At 35.9% G+C, this 25,737-nt stretch overlaps 1 protein-coding gene across 5 annotated transcripts in view; it reads right to left on the reverse strand.

Annotated features, from left to right (window-relative positions):
* Positions 1 to 5,756: 5,756 nt before the first annotated feature.
* The window catches only part of Smg6 (Smg6 nonsense mediated mRNA decay factor), a 38,815-nt gene continuing 18,834 nt past the window's right edge, over positions 5,757 to 25,737 (reverse strand). For all 5 annotated transcript variants that reach the window (XM_074116421.1, XM_074116423.1, XM_074116422.1 and 2 more), the window contains 11 exons: positions 18,803 to 18,996; positions 17,775 to 17,848; positions 17,578 to 17,675; positions 16,977 to 17,080; positions 16,710 to 16,865; positions 16,421 to 16,618; positions 13,818 to 13,980; positions 13,521 to 13,714; positions 12,725 to 12,803; positions 12,403 to 12,617; positions 5,757 to 10,989 (listed from right to left, as the gene is read on the reverse strand). In XM_074116421.1, coding sequence (XP_073972522.1) covers positions 12,487 to 12,617; positions 12,725 to 12,803; positions 13,521 to 13,714; positions 13,818 to 13,980; positions 16,421 to 16,618; positions 16,710 to 16,865; positions 16,977 to 17,080; positions 17,578 to 17,675; positions 17,775 to 17,848; positions 18,803 to 18,996 — 1,391 coding nt within the window. In that variant the 3' untranslated portion in view covers positions 5,757 to 10,989; positions 12,403 to 12,486. The remainder of the gene's footprint in view (positions 10,990 to 12,402; positions 12,618 to 12,724; positions 12,804 to 13,520; positions 13,715 to 13,817; positions 13,981 to 16,420; positions 16,619 to 16,709; positions 16,866 to 16,976; positions 17,081 to 17,577; positions 17,676 to 17,774; positions 17,849 to 18,802; positions 18,997 to 25,737) is intronic.

Raw genomic sequence — 25,737 nt, forward strand, 5'->3', positions numbered from 1 at the left:
ATTACAGCAATAAAAAATAAACCGACTGGTTTTTTTTTTAAATGCTCGAATAAACTATTCTAGAGAAGGCCCATTAATAATACTAATTCTCTAGCTTTAAAGTTTTTTTTTTTTTTTAAATAGTTTCACAGTGCGTACGTCTTTTCGTTTTGTGTCTGCCCCTTTGCTGTAGAAGATTAATACAAAATAAATCTAGTTTAAACACTGGAGATAACTTATGCAGCCTGGCAAATGAGTTTGTGGTATTATAATCAGCCGGCACGAGCGCTTCAGGAGTCCTGCAAAGCAGAGCTTACCGGTCTTCACCTGGGATTTTTATTTATTGCCATAAATATGAGAAATTTATTGTAAAAGTGAATTCTGTTGGGAACACTGACAAGACTTCCTCTTACTACTACAAATTTTCTTCGAACTATGAACTTTTCAAGTCATAATGAAATTCATAATAATACTAGTATAAAGTTTTTTTAAAAAACTTTTCACCACACTGAAATGCAACTTAGACTTTAGAAGTCTACCCCCAACCACTCTCCAAAACTGGTCCTAAAACGCTTCTTTTTTTTTTATTGTCTTTTTGTAAAGAAAGTTAATAAAAAGTAAAAGCAATAAATCTAGGTAGGGTAGGGATTAGTCGAGTGGTTAGCGAATACTGGTTTCCAAGGCGGAGTTCACAGGTTCGAATCCAGCTGGTGGCCCCCTTAGATTTTTTCTCTTCATAGGAGCTTTTTACGGCTCACTGTTCGGTGATGGACAGTGTCGTCTGTAACGAGAGAACACTGTCCGGAGGCCGGCAGTGCACTGAAAAAAGCTGCGGGTGCCAAATAATCTCAGATGTTCTCGCGACTTAAAAAAATAATGAATTAAAAACAATAATAATAAATTTATTTGTATTTATTGGGCATACGAAATTTACAGAAATCACAAGGGTTAGCAACGTACATTATTCTAAAAAAATCTATAAGATGAAATCGATCAATAGACGACTAAATCGATGGCTAAGTTTGCAAGATACAGAATAATTATTGCACTTGTTTGCAAGCAGGTATGTGCCTGTTTGCGAGTGTAAAGCGTAATTGGATTATTGTGTGAATCACGTGATGAATGTAAATCGAATGGACAATTCAACCTTCAAGATAGAAAAAATGCTGCAAAACTGTCTATAAATAGTTGGTTAAGGCATTTGGCGTGGTCGTGATGAAGGTGAGTTCTGGAATGATGATGTCCCTTATTTAGAGAGGAACATCTTTGTCTCAGCGCTTACAGTCTACTCTCTCAAGAGCCGAGATTGATTAACATTCAGACCATCGGCCAGTGTCACATAGCCACCCAGAGAGACCACTGAGCCTGGTCTACTAACACCAGTGGACGCGTTCCACCAATCGCTGCACCTAGATCCAGCTTTCCCATGGCATCACATACACACACTCCCACAAATACAAATAACTTAAATATTTATAACAGCTCTTTGACTCCATCTGGTGATCATTTTTAGCGCAAGTGAATTCGTGTCTTCTATACGGCTCTGGGCAGATTTACCCTTTCTTTCTGTTCTTGCTTATTTTATGCAAAGTTTTTCAACTAAGCAGCAATGAAGACCTGCCTCAGGTGACTACAAGTGGCTGAGGGAAGAGGTCCATACTCTAAAACAATAAGTGCTTATTGACTCATACAGTCTATGGCTAGCACCGCTTCAGTCGTCGAGTTGAATTAGTCGCGAAGGGTCGAACATGATGATGAATTAATAGCGGCCGTTTACGACTTATCTTATGAGAATGAGATCAATTGGCCATTTTTAAACATATTCTGAATCTGGACAAAACCATTGTATGAATTTGTTTTTTTTAGCCGCCTCCTAATATATATTATGATTCAAATTCTATGCACATATCATGAAAACTAAATCGCGGGTCTACCGAATAATGGACTAAATAACATTTATGTTAATACGATCCTCCATTAATAATTTATAACTTAGACGAAGGACTGATTTCATCACACCTTCTGGAAGTCGAAAATACATCAATCAACCAGTCGTTTACCAACATCTATTTAGGAAAACTTGGACCATGTTACAGTAGTATCCGAGACCGAGGCTACACTCTGTTCTAGATGGCACATCCTTCTAGGCTCGATGACCTTTACTGGAACTGTTGACTTCCTCTTCGCCAGCTTCTAGTTAGCACATTTCCTTCCAACTCGGAATTTCAAATCTCATATCTACTTCTTACCATCATATTCAGTTCGTAAAATATACATTCTACTTCGAAATGATAGTTAAGTGAAGCCGTGCACAACCTGCAACTCGCAGCTACATTCCCAATATTGCCAAACATAAGAGTAAATCTTAGTTCAATAAAGAGTTGTAAAACATTATTATTTTTTATTTCTATCTACCTGGTGCAAGCCAGTATTGTGACAGTTTAATAACTACGAAATTAATGTCCCACCGGAAATAGCACGTAGACGACGGCACCATTTATTCTTCACATGGAGTTCGTAGGATTGTTGATGCAATCATTGCTAGCCAGAAATGTTGTTGTTTCTGCATCTCTGAAATTCCTGGTTCCGTTTAGACATCCGTTGCATGGTACTTTCTTGGTTGGAGATTGGGTATTGTGGTGTTACAAGACACCATTACCCAAAGGAACTACCATAGTAGACCTTTCTTGTAGAGTCTTGTAACGGGGATGTGGCAACCCTAATTGATCTGTAAGACAGCTTGGGATGTAAAGAGGATCTCTGGTAATGTGTTGCAGAATTTAGGGAACTTCCGCATAAGGTTACTATCAGAAACGTTTGATTATGACTGGGGATTGGTTATGGATCCAGCATTCAACTACCAATCATCTCTTCAACTCCAGGTTTATCCCAATAATCTTTGGAATATCAGTGTTCATTAAAAAGTAGTTCAGTAAAATGGACTTACTTCGACCGACTCCTAAGGGATTCGGGATTTCCTTCTTTTTCCCTAAAATCCTTCAAGTTTGCCCACTTTTCTTTTCTCCTTAAGGATAAGATAAACTATTAAATATTATTGCATTTGAATCTATATTTTCACGTAGAATTATTATTGCCGAATCTGGTCATTTATCAAATACTTTCGGATTGCTGAAAGAACCTAGTCCCACAATACACCTAAGCTTTGCGGTTCATCGCCTCTAACCGCTCCTCCATTGCGGCGCTTTTCTTATTTTAATGTTATTAATTTATCATAAGATCAATGTTCCACGAAACAGACTCTGAGAACCTCTGCCATCTTGGCAACAATTTTTTCGAGTAGTCTCTGCTGCGATTGGACTACTAAAGGCCTAGAAGTCGAAAATGGAACTTCAGGTCTAGATTGTGCATCGTCCTAAATAATAAGAAAGATTAGTGGCGACTCCTGGGCGCAACAGGTCAGCATCTCAGCCTTCGGGAATGTAGGAGTTGCTGTCCTTAGTAAAAACCCCTGATTCCTGCAATGCCGTGGCATCAATTTAAAAACCCCCTCCAATATAAATGAAAAAAAAGTTAACCATATTTAAATGAACAGATGATGTTATATTTGCAAACAACAACACAAAAATAACCAATAATGATGTCATCCAGGTGACAAATATTTACGTTTGCCGTGTTCTCGTTAAAATTCACACATTCAATGGCTGCGTTTGGAACGTTTGCACATCGCGCAGACTTAATAACGGTGTGTGTTGAGCATGCGCATGGGGGAAATTAGCAAATATTTAGACTAGACTGTGGACTGTTTGCACAACGGACACTCTTTGCACATAATTTTGCATAGACAAATTAGTGGAAAAAAAATAGGTATTTGCGAAATCACTTAACCTAGTGTCACTTGTTGCAAAGGTTAACTGCGGTCGTCACATTGTTTTTTTCGTCATTACTTTATTAGTAATTGCGGGCGCTAAAGTTCATTGGCGTTCCATTTTCAGTACGAAAACTGTAGTAACAAAAAAAAAACTGACTGCGGATTTTCCTTTAATTTAGAGATCCCTCAGGATTAAACAAGTTTCCCTAGAAAAATGTTTCAGATAAAAGGTTGTCGACCACCATGAGTACAATTTCCGTCAACATATCACAAAGTGAATCTCAACAAAAGTAAATAATCCGCTGGATAAAGATAAGTATTTTGCGGTTGATGGATTTTGAGGCTAGATTGGTGTTCTGGTTCCCTGCGGGGGGTCCAATCTAAATATAAAATTTCAGCGGTTCTTAGTTTCTGAAATATTTTGTTCTCAAACACGCCCCCATTTCTAAAAACCGCTTTTTCGGACTGACGATGATCACTAAACGGACATTTTCGGTTGAATAATGTTTTTTAAATACCAAATTTAAACTATTTACTTTTATTCTTCATAACATTATGTAAGCAATTGAATCTTAGCTTACACTAACAGTGTAGTCCACTGACCTTGAAGTGATAACCAAGTTAGAAGGAAATCGTATTTATTGAGATAATCGAGAAGTTGTAAGTTTTCGATTGATCGAAATTATTTTAGGTTCACTTTTCCCGTTTATTATTTCTGATTATAACAGTGTGAAAAAGTTCAATCTTCTTCGTCTTGTTCGATCATTAACTCCAGATTTTTGTTGAACAATAATTAGTGAAGGTGCAAAAAGTTTTATGAATTATACTGTCTGGTCTAAAAAAGGAAGATGGTTCCAAATGAGTGGCGAAACATAATGAAGGTGTTGTTTGGTTGGAGGCGGAAGGTTCTATACAGCAGGTTATAGATGTATCGTAGCAACGCCCTCTTGCGTTTTCCACTTCATTCGCTTTAATTTCTTATTTTTATCTTCACTCTTGTGGAGTAGGTAAAGAAGATGGTCTCAAACGAATCAGATCGGATGCACAGCCAGGTTTTTTTTTTTTTTATCTTGCTTCTAATACCTGCAGTCGAATAACCTCACTCTTCCTCAAGAAAACATCGCGTTTTAATGGTTTTTAGATGTATTAACCATACATTGAACTATCGAAACGAATCGATTAATAAATAATACACGCAGTCTAACATTAGACTTGAATGGTACTTTTGAGGGGCCAAAATAACCATCTCTCTTCCAGAAATCCCTTTTAATCGAATTATCATTAAAAATTTTTACAACAAAAAAGTCGTAGACTGCCACTAGTGCAACGAGAATTTATAGGAAATTGTTGAAATCTCGAAAGAATCCTTTCAATAAAGTACTTCCGGCAGAAGAATTCCCATCAAACTCGTGAATTTTAGCAGTACATTTAACCATCTTTTATATTTAGGACAAAAAGCCCTTTAATTAAACACAGACGGACCTTTAGAGGGCAACCTGACTGCCCCTCCTCTGTCCTAGAAATGCCCTAAATTAAAACCTCTTCAAGAAATGTTTCAAATATGAGACCACCTTGATTACCTTGACCATTTTCCCAAAAGTCTGAAACCCGCTGGGTTTAGGTGGTACTTCCTGTGGAGGGATCTTGTTTGCTAGCTCCCTCTGGTGGGGTCCAGTTTCCTGTGATTGTTAGTGTTTCGTAGAGATATTTCGTCATACATTACCTGACAGTGCGGTGATCTATTTCCTGTAAACCCCATTTTCATCAGAGGGGTCTCCGCTGAACGGGAAGAAAAACTAAAGACCCTTTACTAGAAACAACTTTTTTTTTGGAACTCAGACGCCCTCGAAACGAGGGTACACTTCCGGCGAAATGAGATCGAAAATTTGACGAAATCGCAAACGCTTACCCAATAAGAAAAGAGGTATAAATATTCCAACACAATATGTCTGTGATTTTTCGTTTTAATACTTCCAAAAAATGTACAATAGGCAACATCCAAATTAAAATGATTGGTTTTTTTATTTTTCTACAAAATTCAAAAAAAAGAAAAATAATTAAATTTAAATTAAAAAAAAAAGAAATAATGAAGTAAAAATATATCTACAAAAAAGAAATATATACATACAAAAACTTAAATTTCCTGCAGGACAATCTGTTTTCTTGTTTTAAGTACAATTTATAAATTTGAAATACAATAATAGCTGTGTATGTGTGAGTGAGTGAAACGTGTAATTTTTATTTTTTCTGAAAATTTTAAATTTCAAAACGTGCAAAAATACATCAATTAACAACAATTTTAAATTTTGGGTAGTATTTTAATTTTTTTAAATTTTATAACTAAGTTTCTTCATTTTCCTACACATTTTTAGTTTCTTTGAATTCTTTAAGGCATAAAATATTAGCTATTTATAGAATTTGTATTTATTTTTTGAGGCAGAAAAGTTTCTGTTAATTCCTAAATTAGAAGAGAAGAAAAATTTAATTTTTAAAGAGCTCATTTAAACTTAAATGTTCCTTTTTTTAATTGACCACACAAGCCAAGCTGACTTGAATCTCAGTAAAAATACATAATTAAAAAAAAAAAAAATCTAGTGAAATACACTCATTCCAAAACTTCCTCTTATAATGAACACCTAAATTGTCACTTTCGGACGAGATGACCTTGATTCGTTAAAAGTTATAGTTGCGCCCCTCCAAAATGAATTAATGTAAAATTTGTTGCTTTATTTTTATACACAGTTTTGTTTTACAGAAATTGCGCTAATTGAAAAAAAAAATCGAACATCGAAAATATCGAAAAAAATCGAGATTCTTAGTATCGATAAATTTTGTGAAAAAAACTGTAAACCTTTACATTATCGTTATAATAACAATGTTTTAAGTTATGTTTGATTAATTACACGCACTTATTTCTATTTCTTAAAGCATTTGCAGTTATTAAGGGTAATTACTGTTATCTGTAAACCGTCTTCTGCTGAAAAGACGTCTAAACAAGGTGCCGGGGGGGGCTATGGAGTGGGGGTTAGTAAATAAGAGACGTCACTTGCCCGAGATGCTGGCCAGAATGTCGTCAACCCGCCTTCCAAATTGTGTTGACTTATCACTTCACTTAGACCAACAATTTGAAAATGACATTTTAGGGGAATATAAGGAACATCTTAATGATTCTTCCGGGTTGTGAACATTCGAGAAAATCATATTCAAGAAAAATTTCCTTTTCTTGTAAGTAAAGCTATTTCCTTTAAACGCGCGTAACTTTCGTCACCAAACAAAGATTACGAAATAATACTAAATGGTGCTTGAATAGGTGAGTCCAAACATGGAACCTTCCCCTACTATAAAACTGCCTTAAAATGGTTTCTCCTGGAAATCTGTTTCAACTAAAAGGATTAAAGAGATCTGTATAAATTTAAAACTGATTGAAAACATTTTCAAAAAAAATTTTGACAAGCGCGAAAAAAGTTACAAAGAGCAAAGTATAATAAATACATACCAAATTTGCAACGTTACAAAGTGAAGCGAGCGTATAAACAAGGGATTCACTCAAACATGAGCTCACGTTTTGTTTTGTTTTTTAATTATACAATTAAAACGTACTTATTTAATTTATTAATTAAACATAAAAAGTCTTCTTTAATTTCAATATAAACACTAGACTTTCTTTGCCCATTGCTGAAACATAACCTCAATTATAACCTTTACACAAAATCTGTTACCAAGGCAACCAAAAAAATGGCTGAGCAATTATAGTGTGTAAACATAATAATCTAAAAAATTTTTTTTTTGTTTTCTTTTGATTAAACGAAATAATTTAAATTACAAGAAATAGAATAATAATAAAAAAAAAGTAAGTAAATTAATTGATGTTTGTTAAAATTTCTTATGAGATCATTAAGTTTCTGGTGAGATTAATGAATATATAGTATATATTTTTTAAGAAAATGATTAAAATTATTTAAAGAATAGTACTTTTGTAATAAGGCAATACCCAATCGAAAATTATTTACTTCTTAAATAATGGCCCCACTAATTCCAAATCTTTTTTGCGTATATTTATTTTATTTTTTTGTTCCTTTCGCTAATTCCTAAAAAAAAAAACAAGTCTAACATATACATAACAATTTAATAATAATAATTATTATTACAATCCACTCTATCTAATAGTAAAACTTGCACAATTATCAAAGTAGAGTAATAATACAAAAAAATTCACTCGGAAATCTTTTATATAAGAAATCTTTGAAAAGAGAAGGAAAAATTGCTACCAAAAAAAAAAGATAATTAGTTTTCCTTCCTAAGGAGAAAGAAAGAAAATCACAAATAAATATATCTACAAAAGAAGAGAAAACAATTAACAAAGACTTGCAACTATTTTTAAAAGATTTACGCGTGATTGCCCATTTTTCCTTTCTTATTTTTAATCCAAAGCTTCTACTAAATATCACGCCCTATCTGTAATTTAAACAATGAGAAAGAAAATACTAATTATATAATTTTTTTTAAAAAAAAAATAAGACTATATACAAACAATATAACTTAAAGAAGGATAGTATGAAAAAAATGGACAATGAAGGAAGAATTTACAAAGAATAGAGACAAATAAAACTTGACTTACACCTGGATGAAGGGTACTATGGCTAGACAGAGAGTTAAGTACAAGTTTAAAGGTAAATTATATAAAGTTTGTTCCATGAATTTAAAGTGATGGTACATTGTCAAGTTGATAAGTTTCTTTGCATGACCTCTATTCGATTTTAAAGCAAAACTTGTTGAAACTAGAAAAAAAAAACCTCTTTCAAATCTTGAGTAATAATGAGTCCAACAATGATACCCAATTACCGCACAAATGTCTGAGAGAATGCCCAAAATTATATTTAAAAAAAAAAGTCCCAAACGTTCGTACAATACAACCGAAGGCTGTGTGTTGTCTCAGCCTCCACGCATGCGCCGAATGAACTGCTTGAATTATTCATTGCGACTACAAGTGCTCTATTTTCCTTTTACGGTAAGTATTCAGTTACGGTCATGCGAACTGTTGCTTGTTTCAGATAAGCAGTACTCATTTACAAATGGACGTATCTTCGCCACTCCGCCGTTCACTGACACTAATTCAGTGCGACCATTTGTTTTTTTGTTCTTTTTTCTTCTCATCTCAGCGGTGCAGGAGAAGAAACATGGTCAGTTTTATTTGTAAACGGGAGTACGTTGAAGGACGTCCCAATTTTGGTGGAGGAATTGTGGCAATATTGTTGGTCCTTTATGACAAAAACAAAAAGGGAGATTAGGATGGTAATGAGATGCAATATCAGTGATTGCAGGCGTACCAACCATTGGTGTTGACAAACGGCAGAATGCAAAGATTGTACAGTGGAGGAAGGAACATCGTCCATCTTGAGAAAGGAAATGAAAAGCCCTAATCCCAGCAATGCAATCTCAATGAACACCACCAGACGCGTTATTTGTGGCTGAAATGAAGAGCAAAGCTGCGAGAAAGCTTGGTTAAAATAGAAACAGAGAAAAGATGGCAATTTCGCAGGGTTGACTCGAATCATGGAGATTCCTTTTTATCCAGAAATCGACATGCTAGGGCCTGCTTTTGGACTCCTGTGTGGAGTGCGATAGCATGGACGGGGAAAATTTCTGCTTTGGAAGCCACTCGCTTTACAAAGCCCGATCTTACTGGCTGGCAAGAAGTCAAATGGCACTAAAAATGCCTTTACGACATAATTATATATTTAATAGAACTTACTCTAATGTTATATGTCTTCAAAATTTCCAGAAAATAACGGCCACAAATGGGCTCGACAATAGGGGATCTGTAAAATTGCACACGTTTACAAATATCCACTGATGATACCAAGATACGTCCGTATCCAGTAATTGGATCCATGGCTTTAGGGAAGGTTACCTCTGGGACAAAGGAAACTCCTGCTACCATGATTTATTTTTATTGCGATACCGTTCTCAATTAACTTGCATTCTCCCCCCAAAAATTACAAACAAAACGCAAAAAAAAAAAGTAATCAGATCATTAACCAGATCGAATGGAAGTCTCAAGACAAAAACTGGAGGAACAAACATTATATCGATTACAATAACAAAATGATCATCGATATTGATGTAGTAAACAAGTCCCCAATGTTTTGGGACACGACATTGAAATATGGTGCTACTAAAATAATTATTTATTTATTATTATTTTTTTTTGTTTGTTTAATCGTTATTTTGTTCTAATATTTTAATTAAATTATTTTAATCTATATATAATTTTGTTTATTATTATTATTATTATTATAAAACATCACAAACTGGCCTTCAAATAACTTTCAACTAGCGAGTTCATATTTTTTTATTTAAAATTTCGTTATATACTTATATGTTGTATTTATTAAATACAGAATAGATTTATTCCTGTTAAACTTCTATGTGCGTAATAATTAAAATTAATATATTTTTAATTATTATTATTTTTTAAATAGTATTATATATATATATATATATATTTATTTATAATATATCTGTGGCAACAATATAAAATCTATCATTATCATTATTATTTTTATATTTTTATCTGGGGGGGGGATGGGTTTAACAATATTTAAATTGGCAAAAACATTAAAAAAATAATAATTTAAAGAGAAAGAAAAATAAGAAGAAAAAAGGAAATTCTAAAGTAAACAATACCTTCCCTTTCTTTTGTTTACATTTGAGTCAAGATCTTTTCTGTTTTCTTGCCTATCTTGGTTTTGTTCTTCTCGATTATAAGCGCTAGACGATCTCTTTTAATATCATCCCTGATCTCTTTTATTTATTGGGAAAAAATACTTGCACATTTCCACACGAACTGAAAACCTCTGCATAGTGGTTGGTTGGTTGGTTGGTTGGTTGGTTGGTTGGTGCCTTTGGTTGTTTATTTTTTGTTGTTGTTTTTTTGTTCGAAGTGGCTGCTTGTTAGTGTAAACACATACATTATATACATACATATATATACATACATATGTATATATATGTATATACATGTATATATAATAAAATATATACACATACATAATATTAATAGTTAATTTTGTTCTATAGTTCTCATTATTCTACTCTTTCTGTTTTAAGATTGTTTTTCATTCACCTACATTTAGTTTTCTTGCTTGAGTTCTGTTTTTTTTTTGGTAAAAAAAATCAATCTGAAAAAATGTAGTAAACATTATTATTTATTGTATTATGAGTAGTTCTATAGAATTTATGGACATATATTATTTTTTAATTAATTAAATAATGTTATGTTTATTATTTATTAATGTTTTATTGTAATCGTCGACATCAGAGGTTATTGTCACCCGGTCTCTCTGTGGGGACTTCACACTGTTGCACCGACTCCAGGACAATCGTATCACTCTGGACAGTGTGCTGAATGTGGCTCTCCTATTAAGAGAATTATAAAAGAACAGCTGGACTTTGAAAAAGAAAACCTTCCTTCTCTTTTGATTTACTTAAAAAAATGCTAGCGTGCAACATACAAGTCTATCCCACTAGCCACTGCTGGACACCCCGCTAAGGTGTTCTAAACAGCGGTAATTCTAGACTTCCTTAACCACTTAACTCTTTGAGGCACACGATTTTAAAGAAACTAAAAGCCCTAGTTGCACAGAATTTCTTTTATTATAACAAAAAATGGAAATAAACATTCATTTCCATTATTTTCCATATGTAATCATCCCTCTCAAATAATCATCACTCTCAAAATACAGAAAAAAAGAAAAGAAAAAATCAATACCATTTCAATAGTCCTTTTTTAGTGTGGGGCGCTGGTATTGTATAATACCACTATGCAACTAATGCTTTATATGATGTTCTTTCAAACACAACTTTTTACCAAAACAAAGCGGAACTTTGCAGACAGCACTGTCCTTCAGCGCACTGTTCCTTGAAATGTTTAAGTTCCATATTTTGACCCAATTGTTTATAAACAATATATGCGCATTAACAACAGCTGCATCCAAATAATAGAACAGTATGCGGTGCCACCATTTTTTTACTATCGGTCAAGTTTATAATAAATATAAAAATTATTTCACTTATTTACGCATTTACCATTGGTGCATAGCACTGCCAACTGAATGAAAAACTTTAAATAACATATTAAGCTGTAGGTATGAATAACTTCAACTTTTCGAGGTGGGTTAAAATATATCCCACCATGCAGCAAAAGCTAAGCAAAAGTTGGGACAGTTTTTAACCCACCTAGCCGCAAAGAGTTAAACCTTAAAGCCTCCTGAACGCTGCTGAACCTCAGACCTGAGAAAGTCTGCAGAGGTAGTTTTCATGTTGTTCTAATGCTGGTTTTTTTTTGCTTATCTACTTGGCAAACTCCAGCACGCCTCCACTTACAAGTCCCTTTCGTTTACACTTAATGCTCCTTCCACACGACCCTATTCCAGAAAACAATCACTGACAACTCAGGGTCGCCGAAGAACTTTCAGATCGCAGTAGGTTTAGTTTTCAAAGCTCTGTCTCACTCACACACTCTCCGCAAGCACTCTTTCTGGTTCTCTCTCTTTCTAGTTCACAACTTTCAAGAAAAACCAAGGAAGGCTAACCTTAAGAGTAGGTGACAGGCGTAAAGATTTAGGAGGTAGTCTTCTTCCCAGTTGGGAATATTTGAAAGTAAATTTAGATTAACTTCAACCCAGACCGGCCCATTTTATAAAATCAGGCAACGCTCGTACAGGCATGTCCCTGGAGATTGCCTTCAATCTGAGCGACTTATCCTCGGTCAGTAGTACCACTTCTCTGTACAGCTTCCTGCGCCCTCCTTTGGGGAAAAAAAAGAAGAAAGTATACAAATATTGTCATTTTTTTAAAGCAGAGGCACTCTTAATTAATCTGTTCAAAGAACCAAGAGATTAATCATTGTTTTACCTTCTTTGATCTCATCTCGGCCGCAAGATCTGCACAAGTTTAAACAAGTGGTCAAAATCTTGTCATCATTCTTCATTTCCTGCGGAAGAAAAACGAGCGAATTAACGACTTCTTCTGTTACTCTACAGTTACTCTTATTATCATATTAAACTTAAAACTCCGAATATCTGTGCCACACTTATCACCAAGATCGTTCTAGTTAAAGTAACACGATTAACCCTCTTTAACAATATACGCTTCAGACAGGACTGTATATTTCACAATAATGGCCACAAAGAGTGGCTTCAGAGGGAATTTACTCCAACGCCTTTCGTAGAAATCTTTTTCATCGAATTTTACAGGAAAGGTGTTACGGACAAAACTTACAAATCTACATTGAGTTAGAGAGATTCGTTTGAGACGATTTTGGGAAAATCTCAAAAATTGAAAGGGAAAAAATGTTTAGCCACGATTGGCTTATTTTGGCCAGAATCGAATTTCAGCATCCTCTCGTGGCACATTAATAGTATGTCTAATATGACTTTTTGCCATTTTTGGTTTATGAGTAACGATGGATACACACATACCGGAAACAGTAGTAAACAGACGTAAGCAAACAACTAACTTCAAGTAAGGTAGCGAAGTTAAACCCCAAAATCTTAGGGAGGGGATTCAATGTCTCCTTCTTCACTAGCGCATTAAGTGGTGTCCTGGTTTTGATTCCGATCTGTCTACTGCTTGAGTGAATGAATTCGGCTTGGGGTGCCAACCAACCACATCTAACCATCACTCCTTTAACGGCCAAAAATGCGCTCACCTGAGGTGTGTCCTCTTCAATGATAAAAGTGGACGAGTTGAGTACAGTGCCCCGGGTGGTCACACATCGTAAAGCTGGGTGTTTGTTCTGCAGGATGGTCATAGCGGCCCGTGCTGTTTCCCGCACCATGGCCGAATGCATGGCACTCTGGCTCGGCTTACAGCCCCGGGAAAGACCTTCCAATTCGTTCACAACTGCGCAGAGTACAAAAAATAAATTATTTAAATTATTATTTAAAAAAAACAAAAAAGAAAAACTAGATTTCCACAGAAACTCTTAGAACATTTTCCAACTCACCGACAAGCGGCACCATAAATATGTACGGATGCTGTTGATGTGGTAGGATTTTGAGGAGTGCCTCAATTTGAGGTAAACAGTCGATAAAGCAGTTTGTATCCGGCACCAGATCATGAGGCCGCACTTCCATTTCCGTCATCACTTCCGATTGTGAGATCACTTTCTACAAAATAAACAGTTTATTCTATAAATTATAAAGGAGGATTTGCCCTATATTTTAAAGAAAATTTGGGAATTTTATCTTTTATAGAAAAAGAGAAAAAAATTGTCAAAGTTGGGTGTTTTTCAACGTTACGCTTTTTCGTGCAGTTTTTAACGATCAACCCTTATACAACTGTCCTATACCGGAACAGTTTTAATAAATCGCATCCCTAGTTTAGTACATATTGTTGATACTATTTACGAAGAAAGCTCAAGACATCTACGTATTTAGTAAAGAAACACTTCCGGTAAAAACCAAATCTGCAGATTTGAAGTTCGAAATGGCGTCCCTTGAGGTACAGTGCTTTTTGGACGGATTGGTCATGATCCCCTGACACCTCTACCGTTTCTTCAAGTCTTCAGCAACTCCAGGTAATTTCAGAAAGATGGAAGAAGTTTTTATTACTTCACGTAAACCTATTAATCCCACTTGGGCATTTCTAGCAACACACATTTTGTTATTCTCAAATATTTTACATGTTTTAGAAGCCCAAAAAATTTACTGAAAATTGGTGCTTTAAAAAGAGCGAACTTTCACCCTTCAAAGAATTCGTTTAAAGGAGGTCTGCTGGGGGAAAAAATATAACAATAAATGCAACTGATCTACATGTATAGAAGATGAAAACCAAATATCAGAACCACTTCTACAAAAAAACAATCATGGAGGCCTAGAAAACATTCAGTAAAATTGGACTTCCGGTTTAGGAAATTTCCTTCGTTAAGTTAAGATTAGGTACAATATACTCCCATTTTTTGGGAGTATTTAGTTTACACACGATCAATTTCAAAAACCTCTTATCGAACTCTGCGGCTCTGAAAAATGTGTATTTCCAGTTTTTATTGGAAAATTAGAAACGACGGCAACATTTCCTGTTTTTAAATCTAAAGAGAAAGTAAAAGAGTTGAATAGAGGAGAATGGCTGAATATTTCGATCTGCAAATGGAGAACATTCGACATGTATGATGCACATTTATCACATTACACAGACCAACCTACACACTGGCAGGCAGACAGAGGCCGAAATTGAGAGTGTGCAGCTGATTGGAATAGTGCAGCAACAGGTGTCCTTGATTGCCAAATAAAAAGTTCAGTTAGGTGACCCAGAGCTCGCTGTGAAGGTCGGCGCGCCAATCAGGTGCCAGTTGAACGACCTGTTTCAACTTGTTCTTCAATCATCGCTCCCGTCCAGTTCCCAAACTGGACTGAACTATTTTTGTAACCATTTATTTATATACATATATATATATATATATATTTTCCTTCAGTAAACTGTTTAAGCCGTAATTACCCAACTCTGTAATCAACTCTATTCCAAATATAGACAGAATATCGGATGGTACAAATCATTAAAATTAGCCACAAATAAATAAATACAGTTTATATAATTGAAAACTTTTATAACCTCTTTAATGAATAGTTAATAAGTGCCTTCAGCTCCTAGAAGGCTTTTTACGACATACTTTCTTAACGTTAATGGATTCTTGAGAACCGGTAGTATAATCTGAGTAAGAACATTCGCAGGTACAGTGGGGTGAAGAGGTACTTCCGGAAGAGAAATTTCCGAGTGGAAAAGAAAGCAAGGACTATTTCCGGTGAGTTTGTTAAAATCGAAAATCTCCACAATTAAAACGCCTTCTCTTGCTATCCGATTAAGGTACGCAGTAAAGTCTGTAATGTGGCCATCATCCCAGGTGTTTCTCATGAAGTAATCTAGTTTTTCCTAGCTTAGTTAAATAATATAAATTCATTACTAAGTTTTATCTTAATTTGACTTTTTGTTTTTTGAAATATTCTGAGTTTAACACTATGAGCTTAAATCTAGCAAATTGCAAGTAGCAGCCATTGAAATCCATTAGGAGTGGGCGTGGTCACCATGTAAATTCCAGCTTCTGATTCGTCAACCAAACCGCCCATATTTTATATCTCACTCACTCTTTCTCTCTGCATTCCAATTGGTTACTTATTTCATAGGAAAATATAGTTTAGAATTTTTCATTAATTTTCCCCCCCTAGGTATTTGATAAATTATCAGAATATGCAATAAAAATTCTATGTGAAAATATCGCCTCAAATGCTAGTCGTGGTCATAGATGGAGACACTGCCACTTCCTGCCTATCAAATAGCATTTTTATTGCGCCGAAAATACACGAACTAAATGACAAGGACGAAAGGTACGTGCTATTTTCGGTGGTATCTTAATTTCGGAATTTTGATGTAATCGCAATACTTGTTTTATAACAGGAAGATAGAAATAAGGTAATTTTACAACTCTTGTTTGAAATCGGATATACTATTTTGTTTGACAATATCCGGGACCGGAAATATAGCGGCGGGCAGCAACGGACACGCAGAGGGCTGCAGGATGTGCACAGTTGGTTTGTAGTAAATCAAGATACAAACCTGAATAGAATTATGCCTAGCCTGTAATCGGCGATGTCTAGATTCGAGAAGACCTTTGCGCTGGATCAACTGGGAATGAACGGTAGACGGTGGTCCTGCCCTTTCACTTCCTTCTTCTTCGTCCACTCCGGTCGCCTTGCCAGAGTCGTCACTCTCTTCCGAAGAACTAACACTTTCCACGCATAGTTCTACCTCACTCTGAAATATATGTAGTTTTATTAAAAATTGTGATGGTTCTCGCAGCTCAAACTAAAACATAGTTAAAATTCAAAAGAATAAAACTACTAACATGTTCTTGTGATCCAGGCGTGTCCACCACAGAAATGTACTCTGAAAGACCTGTCTCTAGTTTGTGCAGTTTCAATACTGGAGGATCCAAACCGCACAGAAATACTGAGCCAAAGAACAGAACCTTGTGCACTCTCAAGCTGATCTGAGCCAATTCCTAACCAAGCATTTCCCAATATTATCGATAAAAACAATTTTAATTTTTTTAAAAAAAACATTTAAAATGTAAAGAATTAAGAATATTTCTAAGACGAAATAAAGTAATTACCACATCAGAATCTTTGTGCGCAAAAATAGGATCTTCTGAATTGGCCATCAGTGGAGTGAAACCGGAAAGTGTGGCGTCTTCCGGCAGGTATACCAACTCGTAACCTAATAGAGACAAAAAAAATATTGGTTTAACACGAATACGATTTCCTCTTTCCGCTGTTGACTTTTATTAAAACTAAACATTTTTACTAAAAAAGTAGACGAATTCAATATTATACATGTTCACTTTAAAGATCGCATTTTTTGAGAGGGAAAAATCGCAACAGCTGCAAAAATCTGACAGTGAATGCAATTAGGGTCATTAACACAGGGCGGAAATCATCTTTTTGGTCTTGCGGGATACACCTCCCGGTTAAAATAAAACTTCGAAAATTTGAAGTCCGCAATACATTCTCCGACTAGAAATACGAGAAATATTGATGAGCTCACTCACACGACCTTCCGTTATAACCAATCGCAAGGTTCTAACACATACTGTTCTCGAATTCAGAATGTTTATGTTGGCTTCCAGAATAATTTATGAGAAAAAGGCACTTAAAAATCTTAAAAACATCATTCCACAAAATTCGGTTGCAAGGTCAACAGTTTGCGAATGCTACCTTCTTTTTCTTGGGTTGACAGCAAATCTCTCCTGTAGTCGATCTTCTCTAACAGATTCACCAGCGTGGCTATTCTATTCCAACAGTCACCCGGTGGCCTGCAAGTAATACAACCACAAATTATTACGATTTAGTTCTTCCATGAAGGAAAAGAGAAGGAATTTGCACCATGGACCAAAATTTTCAGGAGGACTTACCCAACTTTGTAATCTTGACAAGAAGGTGGCGGATTCCATACTTCCACGTGGGTCATCAACCAGTCGCACCACACCTGTAACATGAATAATTGTAAGTAGCTTGAACGAATTTTTTTTTGGATTTGATTGAGGATTAGACATGTCATGTGAAGTATCAATTAGTCTAAGTCTATCAAAATTAGAGAGGCTTCTGACGATAGGGAAGTCCATTCTTGTTCAAGTTACTAGCTTTATTTCCGTAGCTGAGGTGATGTAACGACTGCAATCACTACTTTGTTTATGAGACCTCTGGCACTTGCAAGACACGAGTGATTCATCTGCTGGGAAAACCCCAGATCTCGTACAGAATCTGATGCAAACATTCACAAGACTTAATCTTACCGCAACTTAGGTAATTACTTTTTCCTGAAACTTTGAGTTTATGTGAAAAAAGCGCTCAAATCAAAAACTGTATTCAATAAAATGGTACTTCAGCCCTCAATCAACTTTGGAAATATACTTAGTATATACTGCATTATTATTAGTACTGTGAACTAACAACGCCGTATTATACGTATTATGCTTAGTGAAACTTATAATGGAAGCTGGTCCTCAACTCTCCCCCAAGAACTGCCTGGGGTAACATCTTTCAGGGAATAGTATTTATAGATCTATACGAGTGGCTCGAGCAAGCGAAGTCTGGAGAAGTCGCTGGAGCCGTTTTACGATAGAATAAAACAAAAACTTGTTGCAGTAAAGAGTCACTTCCGGTTGCTTGGCCTTATCAAAAAAGCTCCATAGTGAACCCCATTCTAAAAGTCAAATTTAAATTTTCTGTCATTTTCTGTTTTGGGATTACGTCACCACTTACATACCCAAGACCGACGGGCAAAAACTAGCTGATGTGGAAAAAAGAGCCTTCCGGAAATTGGAAGGCATAATTCCACCAATGATGATTAGTTCAGTAAACTTTTATTAAAGTCGCTTCCTCCCAAGAATATATTGCTTTTATTTAGACTTCCGGTGACCAAAAAAAAAATACAATTTACCTTTAAGGCCGGCAATATAGCCTGACAATCCGGAGGTACGATCAGCGCAGTTGGATCCGGACTGGCAATATGATCTTGTAACAGTTTTACGAATTTCTCCAAAAGTAGGTTGAACATCTGCAAAGAGACTACTAGAGCGCTCTCCTGTAGGGCCGAGCGGTAGCAACCACCGTCGTTTGTCTTGTTGATGTCGCCTGTGTTAACAGTAAAGGCAAACCACCACATAATTCATCTCTTAATCTTCCTAAATATAGATCATTAATTAAAAGTTATTAACTCTTCTTTTTCATAACTGACAAATAATTATTCCATCATTATAAAGTAATACTAAAGGAAGGAAGTGGTAAGCGTACTGGATTCCCACGAGGAATGCTAGCCCTAAGATTTTCTCTTGCAGCTAGCTGTCTGGTGATGGGTAGTGTTGTCTGTAACGAGAGAACACTGACAGGAGGCCGGCAGTGTATTGAAAAAAAAGTACGAGTGCCAACGACCTCTGACGATGACGCGGTTTAAATAAAAAATATAAAAAATAATTATAATCAGACAACCTCACTTACAATTTAAATTTTTAAAAAATGTCCGAAAAACTAAATTTAAAAGTAAAATTCGGAATGGTAGCTAATGAAACATTGCTGCGAGCGTTGAGAGCGATACGCGATATCGTAACACGTGGGATGTCTCTCTTACATCCGGTTTGTGAAAAAAAAAAAAAATCAATCCGATTAAAATTTTCAAAATTAAGGGCGATCTTGAGTTACTTGAAGGACGACATAAACGCTACAAGTGTTGCTGAAGTCTAAACAAGTGAAGGAGAAACCTCTCGAGGTCTCATCATCTCTCTATCGATAGAGGATGACGGACTGCATCCTGGACGCCCTCTATCTTCATTCAGGACTTCTAACAGTAGCAGTAAATGCACAAAACTTTCTGTACCCAACTCTTTTTCTAGGTACTACTTCCTTTTTTTCCTCCTGATCGTAATCTAAATTTCATTATTAGCAGCGCCATCTCTGGGCCTTTTCACCTGACCTCTATTAATAGAATTCTTTTATACGCCATCCCATTAGGTTTGTCATTTATGACTAAGAGCACTAAAGTTAGAATTTATCAACTTATTTTGTTACTTAAAATCAGCAGAACTATGTACATACTATAATATTATGTAGAGAGAAGGTTATGAAAGGAGAGTAGGCTCCACCTGGCCAGGTTATGTACGTATAATGTCGTTCAACTTGTCAAGCTCGGCAGTGAATCCCCCCCCCCCGTCATTAGCGAACAGATTGTCGGGGCCGGCGACATCTACTTTTTTTTGTTAACCACCTTATTTTTGTCGACTTTATCCTTGAATTCGATCAACCAAAAATAAAAATAAAAATAAATAATCATAAAAATAAAATAAAATGATACGCTGCATTCTGTAGTATTTTGACCTCTACTACTGTGACCAGGGGAGTGCACAGTCGCCAATCACACTATAACACGATAACTACGAAATAGTTATGCTCTTGTAGTAATAACTAGCAGCTCGGCAAAGCAGTTTCTTTTACCATTACTATGGAGTTATTACTACCATAATAAAGTTATTCCAGGAAATTAAAATCAGGCGAATTCACTCACACGACTTTTCATATTGCAAAGCTCTAACTTATTCAGATTTCGGAATTATAAAAAACATATTTAATTTTTAATGATATTATTTCTCATTTACTGTTCATTACACTGAATTGACAAACTTTCAGCAATGGTTTCCAAACTTGTTAGCGTCGCTCCCTTCTGGGTTAAAATAGATTTAAGCACAACCCTGCACTTTTTTATTTTTTATTTTTATAAAAAGCTTCATTTTACAAATATTATTCTTTTCTTTCTGTAACCAAATAATAGTATTTTATGACTCGAGGGAGACATTAATTGCGATTACAGAGGCAATAAGCCTAGGCAAACGCAGCGTTTTCAAATGCTTCTAGGAGCTGACGCATTGGAACGGACCAACATTCCAGCCCGAATCGCCAGTATCAATAACCAACGCCTTAAGGATATGCACTGCCACTACCAAAAGAGCAGTATTCTCGAGGAAATGAGAACAAGCGCTGGGCTGTCCTTCTTGTCCCTAAGAGAAGCGACTCCCCAATCGCACTGCCAAGAGCAGTAGCCTATGTTTTTAGGATCATCACTGGCTAGGACCAACTACTGCATAATTTCCATAGAACTGGACCAGCTGATTCGCTCTATGCCTAAACGTAGCATATGACGGCGGAACCACTCTACAGATCTACAAAGACTGCTAGGACATCCAAGGATGTTATGAAAAAAAGAGAAAAAGGACCTCCATCTAAAGATCAGCTTCTGGAGAAATACTTTCCATGCTACGACATTGTAATTCTGGTGGGAGACAAGAACTACCAACATCTAGCCCAGCAATGTTGTACCTGAACATGTAGATCAAACAAACCCTGTTTCCAGATACAGGTTGGCAGATAGGAGTTGGCGAGCAAAGCGTGTGACTTGGCCAACCTGTACGCAGTGCTGCCACTAGCCAGTTAACCCTATACTTAGAACCCCGCTGAGCAACATTAACTAGACCAATAGAATATTTAAAATAACGGACAATACCAGCTACATAAACTGTATACAAATTGACCAATTAAAATGCAAATCCAAGTTAGCACTGTTTCTATCGCAAACAAAAAATAAAAATAAAAGAAAATAAGTAAAAAAAGTAAATCAAACTTAACCTCACGCAAAGTCAATACAGCTAATCACTGCAGTGCTTTCTTGCATACATAACCTTCCTTTATAAAGATAACCTAATTTACCGATTCAATCCAATTGTTTAACTTCATCAATGAATCTATTTTAGGTGTTAAGAAACTAAAGGACATCATCAATCGCAAGATCATTTTTAAGAATCTGATTACAGATATCCCCTAATCAAAAATAACGCTTGTTTTTTTAAACATTCATGCAGCAGCGTCAGATTGTAAACGACGTAACCGAGACTGGGAGGAAACGTGGTAATTTCTTCAGGTGATAAAAACGAACACTTACAGAGGGAATGGAAGATCTAAAGCACCGCCCGCCGACTTCGAGACAAAAGGCAATATGGTCGAGAAAGTAGGAGATAATAAGAACCATCGTCAGTAACACCAAAATTGTGCGTTAAAATCACCATTACGTTTTTTAGGCGCCACGGTAGCCGAGCGGTTAGAGGCGAGACTAGTAAAGCTAATATGCATTGTGGTACTGGGTTCAATTCCCGGTCTTTTAGGCCTTGGATTTTATTTTTTGTTTTCTATTTTGGCATTGGCTTCCGCCATACAGCCAGCATCGTCTAGGTGCTTATCACTAGAATATCACTCACTCTCCATTCTTACTTATAAATACATTCGCTTCACACATTCATCCCTCTACTATATACAACTATTTACATAAACCTTACAACTAATGGATGGATCAGTACTCTATATTCCTGCCATCCTTATAGCTTAACCGAAATTAAAATCACGCAATCCTTCTCTAGTCATTTTCTTCCATTCATTCTAATCGGCTATAACTTTTAAATATGTTCATATTTCATTGCTAGTTCTGCTATAGACTTAAGCACATAGATGTTGGTGGAGAGTATTATGTCTTCGTAGCGAAATGGTGCATCTAAATACCTGTATATGTCGTCAAACATTCGTTTCCTTTCTACCACATAACGTGGACATATCATTATTACATGTTTGAAATCCTCCTCCTCATTGCAATCTACGCAAAGAGGAGAGAGGACCTTGGATTTTATTTAATGGTTAATAAAAGAAATTTAACTGTAAAGTATGTTTGCTAGTCGCCTCCGTCCAAGACACCTAATTGGTAGTTGAACGTTAAGCCCCGCCTGAAAAAATAGGCGATTACTTTACTTTTTTAAAAAATCACCATTACAATCACTTGATGAAATTTCGCACAGTAAAAGATCTTATCAAATCCTTCAGTAAAGTCTAAAATAGACGCTAAATGTGCAACAATGCCGGAGATTTAGGATGTAATAAAAACTTGGGTTCTGAATGTACTCCAGTAGTTATCGGGAGGCTGTAGCAAGGTAGACATCTAAGCCTCCAATTTTATTTGTAATCTAGTTGTGGAATAACTGTTCTGAGTGGGAGATTACGAGAGTTCGGTTTAAATATGACAGGAGGAGTTAAGTGGAGGTCCAGAATACAAAGAGCGCTATGGCGACAGTAGCCATAATTTATACTTATAAATAGAAGTTTGTAATGGAATTAAGTAAGGCGCACTTTAAAGTTTGTCCGGACTTGCAAAAAGCAGAACAGATGTGGACAACCCGTCTGTTAGTCTTCTACGATAAATTAGCAATTCTTATTAGCGGGTTGAAACAGTTCCACCAGAACTCCACTACTAATTCCCTCCATGTTACAATTCTATCTTCTCTTTTTATTACAATTGATAGTTTTTATTTTAGTCTCCAGTTTGAAAAAGAAAAGAAAAAAGCGCAGCTCTCTCTCGGCTCGATAAGGATGGCTGACTCTGCCAGCCTTCCACAGACTCCAACTCGTCTTATTTACCCAGACTGGAGACTCATTTTTATTCACCATTCTTTTTCTTTGGCACACATGTTGCAGTTATTGCAGTTTGTACACGCCTCTAATATGGACACAGATGCAACACTCTCCCTTTTCTACGTACAATGCAACTACTACTAGATCTCGCATCAGTTTTGTTTTAAAGAAATCTTCCATGACTCGCACCGACTTGCTCCTTCTATTACGTCATTGCTCAAGGTTCTAGCTTGTTTCCTTCTTCTTTAAATTAGGAGTTTTTACTGAAATAGGTTAGTTGGCTCCCCTACATTAAATCATTAATCTTAATCACAAGAAAGCTTCCCAAACAACCTTTAATTAAAATATTCAGGAATAAAGGAGGCAAACAACCGGTAAGACTTCATCTAATTGGACAGATAATAAAACAAGAATATTGAACGGTGCTGCTGAAGGACAGGTGACGTCACTGCTCCTTTAGACCCACACTATATTCTCTCAGGTTTCCAACCAAACTGATAACCCTCCACATACACTGGTGAATCCACGTTCAAATGAATCCTTTGGACAATAACGCAAAGAATCTTTTCTTCCAAGTCACACTTCTGCTGTACTGATATTGTACCTAAAGCGAAGACGAACTGATATACATATATATTCTTTTTGAAGCTGAACTTCGTACTTCTTCAACCAACTCAAAGAATAGCACCGACCTCAGTCTGGAATTTCCGCCCATTTTGGAATAGTTCTGATGGTGCCGACATATTCCCGAAACACCCTACTTAATAATAATAATAATAATAATATATTTTATTTGCCTAAAGCCATTAAATCCTGAATTAGTCGAAAATAATTAAAATATAGAATAACGATATATAAAGACAGATACATATAACTTAAAGTATAGAGAACAACTACTTAGATACAGCTTCTCTGATAAAATAAACTATAAATATTCGAATACCTGAAATTAACACTGCTGACAAAGAACATTTAGTAAACTTCTAATTTATTGAATAAATTAGATGCTCTTTGTAGATATACAAAGAGCATACGTTTTCACCTACTATTCTAGCCTTAGCTGGAGTGCTTGAATAGTCCGAAACACCCTACTGGTGAAGTATTGCTTCTCTTTTTTGGAGACTCTGATTCATTAATCTCAAAGGAAGAAAGATTGTTGACAATTTCAGTCATAATTTTTGTATCTCTCTTTTTTTTCCCCAAGTTTCGATCTAGGGACCAGGTCATTTTCAGGTCTTATGCTTTAACACATGTTTTAAAACTGACTACATTTATTGCCTAAACGGTCAGAACAGTAGAAATGCCAACCTTGATAATAATAATAATATTACTTTATTTAAAAATAGAGAACAAAACTATATTCATGAACAAAATCAAACCAGTAATGTACAGCATGGAACTAGTCCGTCTGCTGGAGGCAACCTTAACAAATGTTACAAGAATATAAGGTTAAAAGAAAATACAAACGGTGGAGACTACCAGCATGAAACCACCCCATCCATCAAGGGACATCCAGAACTGTTTCTCTAGGAAGGTCAATTTCAGTGTTGGCTGCTCCAATCACCAAACAAATGAAATCCACCTTCAAGCACAAGGCATCATCCTGCTTCCGTTTCCTCTTCGCAACGTTCACGCTACTACATTTCCTCTATTTATCATTATATTTTTTTAAATATTTCTACTTCTTCACAATACATCGCAATAAGTCCCAACTCCTAACAATCTCCTTACAGTACTCCGTCAAACATTGTTTTGGTTTTTCGTGATTGTAAATACTAATGAAATCTTCTGTGGTCTGCAAAAGTGCCTTATCAAGAAGAAACCATAAGCACCGATTTCGCGAATCATGAAATAATCGCAAGATTGATAAAAATAACTCAATTTTCGATCGTAATTTGGTAACCTCTAAAACTTAACAAAGTAACTAAAAATTATGAAAGTCGTCCAAGTTTATTTCCTGAGACTTTTTAAAATGTGGCAGATTTACTGGGAGGAACCGGGCACCAGATTGGAAGTGCTCTGGGCGCAGTAGAAGAGGAAGAAAGATGGGTAATCTTGAATAGATGATAGTGAAAGCGGTTCTAGCATCTTCTGGGCTAGAACTCTGGCTGTATGCTGCCAGGTATCTGTGAGAGTACGAAATGATTGTTTCTACTACAAGAAGAAGACGAAGCAGGTACACACACACAGACAGCGCGATGGTATAGTAATACCAGGGTGAATGTACCAACTGTACTAGCGCTGCTGACCTTGAACTCCTATCCGCTGGAGATCGCAATACTTAGCGCAGCCCCTCTGACACTCTCATCGGCCATCAAGTTTTATAGAAATAGGAAACATCCTGAGAAACACACGCGGCCCACTTCCTGCCATTTCCAC

This window comes from Rhodnius prolixus, unplaced genomic scaffold, assembly GCF_049639745.1.
Source record: "Rhodnius prolixus isolate KJV_2025 unplaced genomic scaffold, Rpr scaffold_13, whole genome shotgun sequence".
In the NCBI taxonomy this organism is placed as follows: Eukaryota; Metazoa; Arthropoda; class Insecta; order Hemiptera; family Reduviidae; genus Rhodnius; species Rhodnius prolixus.